General features: G+C 61.7%; 1 protein-coding gene across 1 annotated transcript in view; it reads left to right on the forward strand.

Annotated features, from left to right (window-relative positions):
* BRD3 (bromodomain containing 3) overlaps positions 1 to 10,896 on the forward strand; it is a 30,353-nt gene that overhangs the window by 14,992 nt on the left and 4,465 nt on the right. The window contains exons 6-10 of the mRNA XM_024762235.1: positions 277 to 400; positions 1,588 to 1,997; positions 4,332 to 4,460; positions 6,539 to 6,730; positions 7,913 to 8,136. Coding sequence (XP_024618003.1) covers positions 277 to 400; positions 1,588 to 1,997; positions 4,332 to 4,460; positions 6,539 to 6,730; positions 7,913 to 8,136 — 1,079 coding nt within the window. The remainder of the gene's footprint in view (positions 1 to 276; positions 401 to 1,587; positions 1,998 to 4,331; positions 4,461 to 6,538; positions 6,731 to 7,912; positions 8,137 to 10,896) is intronic.

The following is a 10,896-nucleotide window of genomic DNA, read 5'->3' on the forward strand; positions in this document are numbered from 1 at the left end:
CGCCGCCCGTTGTCAAGGTGAGCTTCCCCCGGGGGCGTACTGGATGCAGGCAGGTGTGGGGCGGGCGGGCAGGAGGGCCCTCCGCCGCTTTCCCCTGGCACCGACCGCTTGTCGGGCGTTGGGCGTATGTGACTTTGGACGGGTCCCCTCCCCCACCACGCCCGTGAGGTGGGCCGCGGTTCCTGACACCGACAAGGAGCCCGAGGCTCGGAGCGGCAGGTCACACAGCTGGTGAGGGCGGCTGCGCTTGAGCCCCAGCTTCGCCGGCCTTTGCAGGGCATGGGCCGAGGTGGGGGGTGCAGAAAGGAGGGGGGTCCCGGCCCTCGCCGCCCGCGCTTGCGCCCGGATTGCCTTGGCGTGGGGAGGGCGGTGGCGGCCTCCGCCTGCTCCTCGCGCCCCCGTGAGTGTGCGCGCACGTCCCTCCCCCGGCTCCCTGCGGGCTTTCCACGGCCGGGCCTGGGCTCGGAGCGGGCGCCCCCCGCGAGATCTGGGGGCCAGCGAGGACGGCTGAGTCTCCTGCTCTGAGCAGGCCCCCGTGCCGGCCACTGATGTGTATCGTCTTCTCCGATTTGACCCTCACAGCGAGCGACCCTCTGGGGCAGGCAGTATTTCCCCCATCTTACAGATGAGGAAGCAGGCGCTCAGAGGGGTTAAATGGCTCCCCCAAGGTAAAACGCCATCTCCGTCGCTTTCCTCTCCCCCGTGGCCTTCACTGCCTGTACTCGGGCGGCGCCTGGCCCGGCCGCCCCACTCAGCGCCCGGCTGTCTTGGAGCATGTCCTGTCTGCCATGGCCCAATGAGCCCCCGGGCCCCGTGGCACATGCTTGGCCTCCGTGGGCGCCCGTGAAGTGTGTGTGGGTGGCTGGCTCGTGCCCGCCAGCCTGGGGGCAGCGGCTTGGCTGGGGCGGCGACTTTGGTGGCGCTCAGACAGCAGACCCCCGTGAGGCCGGCGGCCCAGGTGCGCCTGGCTCCCAGGGGCTGCTCCGCCCGCCCGAGCTGAGGGGAGGGGAGCGCCCCGGGCTGGCCTCGGGGTCACAGCGACCCTGGCCACCCAGGCACGAAACACGCTCTCACGCGCTGGACACACCCACCAAGTGCTCGTTGGTTGGTCATTTCCGTGTTTCCTCCCCCGGTTGGAAGTAGCTCTGTGACGTCTGCTGCCCTCAGGGTCAAGTCCAGCCCTGCCCAGGCACTTAGCGCCCCCCGGAGCCCTTGGTCCCCAACCTCTTGCTGCTGCTTGTGTTTCCCGGCTGGGCCGCTGCCCCCGCCCCACCCCCCGCATGAGGCGCGGGTGGGCTGCGTGCTGCATCTCACGCCGCTCGGGGTGGTGAGCGCCCACCGTGACGGCGCGGGGCCTGGGGTCTTGGCGGGTGGGCGGGGCTCAGGGATGGCCCGGGGGTAGGTTCGGAGTCCAGCCTCACCACCGCCAGCTGTGTGACCTCGGGCCGGCAACGTGGCCCCTCTGAGCCTCGGTGTCCTGCGTGGCGCGGGGCCCCGGGAGGATGGCCGCGACCATGCATGTCCTTGCTTCGCTCGGTGCCTGGCGGCTGGTCCGCGCTCCAGGGGCGCCACCGCAGCGGTTCTGATCCCGGATCCCGGGGCTCACTGTTGTTTTGCTGTCGCAGAAGAAGGGCGTGAAGCGGAAAGCAGACACTACCACGCCCACGACGTCCGCCATCACCGCCAGCCGCAGCGAGTCACCCCCGCCGCTGTCGGACCCCAAGCAGGCCAAGGTGGTGGCACGGCGGGAGAGCGGGGGCCGCCCCATCAAGCCGCCCAAGAAGGACCTGGAGGACGGCGAGGTGCCCCAGCACGCAGGCAAGAAGGGCCGGCTCTCGGAGCACCTGCGGCACTGCGACAGCATCCTCAAGGAGATGCTGTCCAAGAAGCACGCAGCCTACGCCTGGCCCTTCTACAAGCCGGTGGATGCCGAGGCCCTGGAGCTGCATGACTACCACGACATCATCAAGCACCCGATGGACCTGAGCACCGTCAAGGTAGGTGGGTGGTGAGCCAGCCGGGCCCCCTTCCCCTGTCTGGGCGGCCCCTGGCACCTGCAGGGCGGCCTGACGTCCCGAGGGTCTGTCGTGGTGCTGATGTCTTGTGCCGGCCCGGGGGCAATGCAGCAGGCTTGGGGCATTGCCCGGCTCCTTTGGCCTGCCCTCCAGCGGCAAACGGGGCCTCAGGGCTGGCCCGGGGCCCTGGCGTGGGTCTGGCAGGGTCAGGGAGGAAGGTGTGCTCTGCCCTACGCTCACTGGACCGGCAGCTTCCTCGTCATCTATCCCTCTTGAGCCAGTTTCGTCATCTCGTTCATTTTCATCCCGGCGCGTTTGCAGGTCTTTGTAATGATGTTAGGCAAGGTGGCCCTTTCCCGTGGCCCAGCCCCTCCCTGGACAGAAGTGGGCGCTGGACGGGGTGGTGGCAGAGCTGAGACCGGGAGCCCCGGCCTCCCGATTCCCGCAGCAGGGTCTTCCTGCACTCGTGGCTTCGCCCTTGGCTTTTGTGGGTTTTCCTCCGGGTCAGGTCAGTTGTGTACAAGCAGGGAAGAGCAGGTCTGGGCCAGGCAGAGATGGAGAAGATTCCCTGGCTGGCAGCGGCAGCCTCGAGGGCAGGAGACCTGGGGTCTTCCCAGAGTGCGTGCAGGAGGGGTTCCTGAGCCCCCATCGGGCTTGGGCCCCAGCACAGCTGCCCTTCCTCGGTCTGGATCGGTCTCTGACGGTCTGAGGAGCGTTCCTGGCCGTTGGACCGTTACCTGGAAAGGTAACCCCACAAAAGGGGCAGGTGGTTTCTTTGCACCGATGGGGTCTGGGCCCTGAGCCGCTGGGCTCAGTCACTCTGCCTCGTGTACCTGGACACTGCCTCGTGTATACCTGTCTGGGGCAGACTCTCTCTCCTTAATGGAAGTCTTTCTCCCCGCCAAGGGCCAGGACAGACCTGGCCATCTAGGGCAGTGGTTCCCGGGGAGCTGGCCGAGTCAGGCGGGCCTGGCTGGGCTGGGTGACCGAGCAGCTTCCTCACCTTCTCTGATCTTCGTCCTAACTGCAAGGGCAGGGCTCCGGTCTTCTCGGACACGCTCAGTGCTGTAGTGGCCCTGCTCCTCCTGGGAGCCCAGGAGTGTCAGCTACTTTTCTTTGACTGATTTTTTTCTTTTAATTTGTGTAAGATGGGAACAGAGGGTGAAAAATCCAAGCAAAGCAGAGGTGGGTGGAGAGAAGACCTAATCTCTGGTATCGTTGCCACCCTTTCCAGAGATCTTTCCAGCTAATGGTTTGGTTACATCTTTCTGGATTAGCTCCTGGCTCAGGCTGGCTCTTTCCAAGCAGGTTTTGACTATGGGGCAGTGGTACTTGGGCTCCCAGATGTACCAGGAAAGTGGCCGGCTGTCAAATTAGGGCCGGAGTCTGAGAATCTTGCAGAAGTTGAGAGGGTCTCGGGTGCCCATATCTCCTTCCTGGCTGAGCTACCCCAGACTGGGGAGGCTGTGCAGAGGGCTGGAGCCAGGCAGCCCCAGTGCTGTGGGAAGCTCTCCGGGGGCGGGCAGAGGAGGACGGTGTGTCCTAGGCTGTAGAGGCTGCAGGTCCTGGAGTCTGACCACCACCAACCCCTCCGTCGAGGCCAGGACTTTGTTAGTCTAGGTGCCGGCGAGGTAGGTGGTTAGATTCCAGCCCACAATGTCCCACTGCAGCAGAGCACGGCCCCCAGGATGAGCGGGCACCTGTTATACCCCCGACCCGCGGTCCCTGACTGACGAGCTCATATCTGTGTGAACCCATCAGGCGTGGGGAGCTCTCTCCCTCGAGAGCCGTTGCCCCGTCTGCCCCGATCTTAGCTGCCACACTGTGTCCCTGGCTGGCTGCACTTCTGTCCCCACCTGCAGAGCCAGTCATCCCGTGCTCCCGGCGGGGCAGTGGGACGACCTGGTGCTCTGTGAAGCAGGCTAGCTAACAGGACCTGGATTCTCAGGGGAGAAAATTAAACGTCTCATTCTGAGAACTGAGTAGCCCCCTAAACTGGTAGAGAGCGGCTTTTCGCCAGAAGTGGCTTGCTCCCCACCGGAGCTCCTGCCAACAGGGGTGTCGGCATGTGAAAAGTTAGCCAAAACGTAGAGCTGGGGACTTTGGTTGCGGGAGCTGGAACTTTGGGGAACACCTTTTTCTTTCTCCCTGAGTGTCAGCCTCTCTGTGGGGTCCTGGGCCCTCCCCTCCAAGCCCTCGGGGCCACCCTTCCACCTTCTCCCTGGGCTCCCAGACGAGGTCTCAGGCTGGCGGTGGACGTGCAGAGGGTCCCGAGGCACAGCGGTGCCCTCACGCCCCGTGGCTTGTGTGTTACAGAAGAAGATGGACAGCCGTGAGTACCCAGACGCACAGGGCTTTGCAGCCGACATCCGGTTGATGTTCTCCAACTGCTACAAGTACAATCCCCCCGACCACGAGGTGGTGGCCATGGCCAGGAAGCTGCAGGTAACGCCAGGTGCTCTGTGTGGGGAGGGCACAGGTGGGATCAGCCGCTCAGGGCAGGCACCCGGGAAAGACATGGGTGTCTGGGAGGGCATGTCTCCCGGGGGAGGGGCGGGGTTGAGGGGCGGGGTGTCTGGGGACCTCGTCCACGGGCATGTTTCCCCTGAGCGGCGGCCGAGTGGCGGCCAGGCCCCGAGCCTGCTCCCCAGGGACGTGGTGGCCAAGAGGCCAGTTTCTGCCTCCTGGGAGCTGCAGGCTCAGGTGGGCAGCGGCAAGCAGGTGGGGGCCAGCGGGTGTTCTAGCCAGGGTGGAGACGGAGAGAAGGCAGACGCCTGCTGCCCTGCACTTCACCGCGTGCCGGGGGCCCCTCGTCAGGAACCTGCTGGTGCGGCCCGTGGGCGCCGTAGCGGGGGACGGCTGTTTGTGTCGCCTGTTGCTTTCCCGACCACAAGGCGGACGGCACGTGGGAGAAGCGGGCCTGCAGGGAAGCGCAGTCTGGCCCTCAGTGGTGGGACTTCGCGTACACGCACACGGATCTCACAGGCCGAGTGTGCGCACACCCCTGTACGTGATTATCTGTCAGAGCCTGAGGGCTGCCGCGGGTTTCTGTACGGGCCAGTACACCGAGCCTGTTCTTATCTCTCTTTGCCATCACGCAGCCTGTTGCTTTTGTAAATACAGGACCCAGAATGTTGTCCTGTAAGATGTTCCCAGTCCCTTGCTCAGAACCCTTTTGAAAACCCGGTACGGTAACTCGGGAGCATCCTTGGTCACCCAGGCCCCGGACGGGGCCTCAGGGGGAGCCTCCTTCAGGCCTCTGGGTGCCTGCCCTAATCTTCCTTACCTTCCTCCCGCCTGTGGGCCCTGGCTGCTGCGGGCTGCCCCCTCTGTGCACTGGCTCCCACTGGGGAGTGTGGTAGAGCGGTCCTGGTGGTCCCAGTACACCCAGAGGAAGCGACCGGGACCCACGGTTTCATACCAAGACCATGAAGCCGAAAGGCTCAGCAAAGCCCCGTGCTGTCGTTGCTCTGTTGATGCTCCTGAACCTTGTGAGTAGTTCCACGAGGAGGCCAGGCGGCGCTGGCAGCAGACGGGCCGAGGGCAGCGGCTCTGATTCTGTTCCGGAAAAGGTGGTCTCTGCGGTGCGGCCACGGAGGTTGGGCACCTTAATCACCGATGCCTGTTCAGTAATTGGCTGTTGGTTGTGTCAAGTCAGGCTGGGTGGGGTTAGAGCCTGACGCTACAGCAGCCTGATGTAGACCCACCCCCACCCCCTGCCGGGGCGGGGGGGGCCGTTTGCCCAGAGCGGGCCAGGTCATGGCCTTGCGAAGCAGCGTACCTCTGAGATGTCTTTACCCCAGGAGGAGATTCTGGGGGACCAGGACCCAGAGTAGGTTCTTACGGGAGCCGGACGCCTGGTCGGTGGGGCTGCACCTTTTGCATGTAAACCAGGTGTATGTGGCTTCAGGTGTCCGAGCTAGCAGAGAGAAGTCTCCCTTCGTGGCCACTCATCCTGTCTGAAATGAACCTGGGCCACCGGAGGGGAGGGGATCTTTGTTGAGCGTGTGCTCCCAAGGCTGTGTAGGAGCGGGCAGTTTGGATAGGACAGGACTTTTGCCTTTTGAGCCAACTTTTGGACCCAACTCAGAACGAGATGTGATACTACAGTAACATCACAGGGGAGAGAAATGGGGGAAGCCAAACGAGCTCCCAGATCCAGTGGCTGGGGGGCCCCCCGGAACAGGGTCAGAGCTCAAAGGAAGGCCCTCTCACTGTCTGTCAGTAGGTGGCAGCCTTGGACCGGGATGCTGAAAAGACTTGCAAGCCGTGGACGGGAGGTGGGGTGGCTAATAAAGGAGCTCGTGTGCCAGCTCCTAAAAGGCTGTGTCTGTGGCCGTTGACTCTGAGCCCTCTGGCCCTGGACCCGCGCTCAGGGCCTGGGGAGGAAGGGGCAGAGAGCAAGCCGAGGTGGGTGGCGTGGGGGCAGCCCAGCGCCCTGGGCAGGCTGGGTCCAGTCTCCCCGACTCCCCGGGGGCTGCCCACGGGCGTCCAGGACCCAGGCGGCCCCTGCTGTCCCGCAGGATGTGTTTGAGATGCGGTTTGCCAAGATGCCGGACGAGCCGGTGGAGGCGCCCACGCTGCCCGTGCCCGCGGCCCCTGTGGTCAGCAAGGGCGTGGAGAGCAGCCGCAGCAGCGAGGAAAGCTCCACGGACTCAGGCAGCTCGGACTCGGAGGAGGAGCGGGCCACGCGGCTGGCGGAGCTGCAAGAGCAGGTGAGTGGCCGGGCCGGGGACCGCGGGGGCCCAGTCCCGGCCGGGCCTTGATCCAACGTTTGCCCTGGTCACCCCCCCACCCCCACCCCAAGCCACAGCCGTCCTCCACGGCGGTGTCGCTGGCAGGGCACCCGGTGAAGGTGTCGGTTCCGAGGGCCCCCTCGGCAGTGCCTGCAGGCCCGGGGCCCTGTGAGCCCGACCGGGTCGGGACGTCCCTGGAGCCCTGGAGCCTCCTTCCGCTCCAGAAACGTCTGGGAGGCACCTGCGGAAGCCACAGCCGTGGGGCTCCACGAGCCTGTCTGGCTGGGGGCGGGCACGGGCTCCGCAGCTCTGCCAGAGCAAGGTTGTCCTGCCTTGGCCTCTGACCACCTGTGAGTCGGCCCTCCCCGCCGCTTCGCGCGCCTCACGTGCAAAATGGGACCAAGAGGTGCTGGATTCCTGGGGGGTGGGGGGCCTCCAGCAGGGAGGAGACAGTGAGGTAACAGTGACCCTGCCAGCACCCCGGTGGGGCTGGGCATCTGAGCTGAGCCTTGTCGGGGATGACGGTGCAGGGAGCATGGCCCTGAGGTGTAGCTGTCAGGCCGGGGTCCCTCCCACGCCACGTGACGTGGCTGGCGTGTGCGAGCCTGGTGCCGTCTTGGCCCGTCCACCTGCTAGAGGCTGGGGGCTCCGTTTCCTCGCCCGTCCGGCGTGAGACTCCCCTTGGGGTCTGCTGAGGTGAGAAGCGTGTAGAGCACGTAGCACGCTGGCAGCCACTTGCCGGACGAGATGAGTGTCCCCTGCCGGCACTGGACCGTTTTGACCCTGCAGAACTGCCGTGTAACATCCCAGCAGCTGCCCACGAGTGGAAAGTCTCCTCTGTGCAGGCATTTAAACCTCGCCCTAGAGAGTCTCCCTCATCTGGAAAACAGAAACTAGCAGGAAAACCAGGAGGCACCATTTATCGAGCCCTTCGGGTGCCACCTGCCCTGCACTTCAGGCGGGGAGACCGAGGCCCAGCAGCTCGCCTGCCGTCGCAGGGGCAGGGAGGGCCAGACGGGCTCTGCCGCCCTCCGGGACCTGTCTGGCTCCCCGGCTCCCCTCCCCGCACGGTGGCGGCAGCTCCTGGGCACCCCAGCCCCCCGCCCGCGGCCCCCTTGGGCCAGCCCTGGGGAGCCCCGCTCAGCTGCCTGTCTCTTCCAGCTGAAGGCCGTGCACGAGCAGCTGGCCGCCCTGTCTCAGGCCCCAGTGAACAAGCCAAAGAGGAAGAAGGAGAAGAAGGAAAAGAAGAAGAAGGACAAGGACAAGGAGAGGCACAAGGCCAAGTCCGAGGAGGACAAGAAGGCCAAGGCGGCCCCGCCCGCCAAGCAGGCCCAGCAGAAGAAGGCTCCCGCCAAGAAGGCCAACAGCGCGACTGTGGCTGGCAGGTGGGCGCCGGCGCCCCGTGTCCTGTTCACCCATGTGGCGGGAGGATGCTGGATTCGGGGCTCTGTCCTGGTGACCTGGACCCTGGGCTGTTACGGGGAGATGGGGGCGGGGGTTGGTGGCCCTCGTCTTGCCCACCTCGTGGGAAGACTGGGAGGACCAAACGAGATCTCTGCCTCGACAGCGTGGGCTCCGGAGGGTGGCGCTCAGCTCCCCGTGGGGCCAGCCTCAGTCACAGGCATGGGAGATCTCAGCATCTAGAGGCTTCGGGGACATTTTCCTGGTCTGGGCCCGGGAGTTTGCTTTGGGGGGGTCTTGGCGCTGTGTCCTGGGCCCTTGGCACCCCATCCCCACGTGGCCTGGTCGGCGGAGGGTCGGGGGTGGAGGTGCACCTTGGCACAGAGCTCCCTGGTCCCCACGGCCTTCACTCAGCCCCTGCCGTGGCCACGCGCTGCCCCGAGGACTGCCTGCCACAGATGAGCAGGGATGACATGGGGAGGTGAGGGTGGTGGGAAGGCACGCCGGGCCGGGCTCCTCTCCCGGCGGGGTGGAAGGAGGGCTTCCTGGAGGAGGGGCGACGGCTGCACAGAGGGTCCAGATGGGGTTCCAAGAATCAGGAACAGCGGGCACAGAGCTGTAGAGGCCAGTGGAATGTGTTCCTCGTGGGAATGAGGATAAGGGTGGGCACTGCTGAAGAACAGAGGCCAGGTTGGGAAGAGGGGAGGGTTTAGGCTGCCGAGGCTGGCCGGCTCGGTTGAGGTGTTTGCAGTTCGTTCTCCAGTGAAAATGGTCAGATCCTGGCCAGTGTGGAGGATGGATTAGCGAGAGGCAAGAATGGGAGGAAGGATGCCCTCTGGAGTTGCCGTGGTCACGCAGGCAGGAGAGGCCGGTGTGGCCGTGGGGGTGGAGCTGTGTTGCTTTGAGAACTGTCTGTGAGGCAGAGTGGACAGGCCTTGGTCCCTGGACGTAGGAGGAGGGGTATGCAGAGCTGGGGACTTGGGCTTTGGTAGCTGGGCGGGCAGTGGCACCATCGAGAGCGGCAGCGAGAACGGTCAGGGGTTTTCTCCCCGCCCCATTTTGCCGGGGGAGGCAGAAATCAGGTTCCCTGTTCTGTCTCTGGTTTTGGTGTCTGTACAATGCTGGCCTCAAAAAGGAGTTGGGAAGTGTTCCCTTGTCTTCTGTTTTCTGGGGTAGATTTATAGCCTTGGTATATTAATTCTTAAATGTGTGATAGAATTCACCAGTGAAACCATCTGGGCCCGGAGTTTCACTGTTGGAAGGTTGTTAACCAGGAATTCAGTCCCTTTGAACGTTCCCCACAAATTTGATATATTGTGATTTCATTTAAGTTCCAAATAATTTTTAATTCCCTTCAGGCGTCCTTTTTGACCATGGATTATTTAGAAGTGTGTTGTTTGGTTTACAGATATTTGGAGATTTTTCCAGATATTTTTCAGTTACTGATTTCTAGGGTCAGAGAGCACACTTTATATGTTTTCAACATTTTAAAGTTTCTTAGGATCTTATGGCCCAGAATACGGTGTGTCTTGGTGAATGTGCCGTGTGTGCTTGAAAAGAGCATGCATCCTCTTCCTGTTGGGTGGAGTGTTGTGTAAACATCAGTTAGAAGATTAAAAAAAAAATCTTAAAAAGAAAAGAGATACAAATGAACTTATTTACAAAACAGAAACAGACTCACAGACTTAGAGAACAAAGTTATGGTTCCCAAGGGGGACAACACACTGCTACATTTAAAACAGATAACCAGCAAGGATCTCCGGTAGAGCACGGGGAACTCTGCTTAATATTCTGTAATAACCTAAATAGGAAAATAATTTGAAAAAGAATAGATACATGTATATAAAAAAAAAACAACAAAACTTTAAACCCCAAACAGACAAAAACATGTCAGTTAATAAGTTAATTTGGTTGATGGTGGTGTTGGGATCGTCTCTGTTCTGCTGATTTGTTCTATTAATTACCGAGAGAGAATTGTTGAATTCTGCAAGTGAAGTTGCAGGTTCTCCTGTTTCCCTTCAGTTCCATCAGCTTTTGTTTATATATTTTGAAGCTTGGTTTTAGATGCACACACGTGTAGGACTGTGATGGTCAGTCGACTCTTTTATCATTATACAGTGTCCCTCTTTTTCCTAGTAGCATTCCTTTTCCTGAAGTCTACTTTGTCTGAAATTGTTACAGCCATTGCGGTTTTCTTTTGATTAGTATTTACACGGAATATTTTCCCCCCATCTTTTTACATTTAACCTACCTCTGTCGTTATATTTCAAGGGGGGTTGTGTAGACTAGATAGCATATACATTGGGTCTTGGTTCTTACCCAGTCTGAGCACCCCTTTCTTTTAATTGGTGTGTTTAGACCATTTATATTTAATGTAATTGTGGATACAATTTGGTTTCCACCTACCATTCCCTTATTTTCTGTCTGTCCCTGCTGTTTACTCCTCTGTCCCCCTTCCTGCCGCCTTCTGGGTTACTTGAATACGGAGATGAGTTTGACCTGTCCTGCTTAAGATGCCCGTGGGGCACTGAGGGGAGCTGACCACCACGGTTGTTTCCCGGCCAAGGCCTCCCTAGGCCGGTAGCAGCCTCTGCTCTGACCTCTGGAGCAGGGTCTTCCGTGTCCCTGGAGATGTATGTGTGTCTCCAGGCAGGCGCCCGGCTTCTCTGTCTGGGGGTTGGGCTGCTCCTTGGTAAGAGAGCCTGGTCCTGGAGAGGAAGAGGGCCGGCGGGCAAGGGGTCGGG

This window comes from Neophocaena asiaeorientalis, unplaced genomic scaffold, assembly GCF_003031525.2.
Source record: "Neophocaena asiaeorientalis asiaeorientalis breed wild unplaced genomic scaffold, Neophocaena_asiaeorientalis_V1.1 scaffold78, whole genome shotgun sequence".
Classification (NCBI taxonomy): domain Eukaryota; kingdom Metazoa; phylum Chordata; class Mammalia; order Artiodactyla; family Phocoenidae; genus Neophocaena; species Neophocaena asiaeorientalis.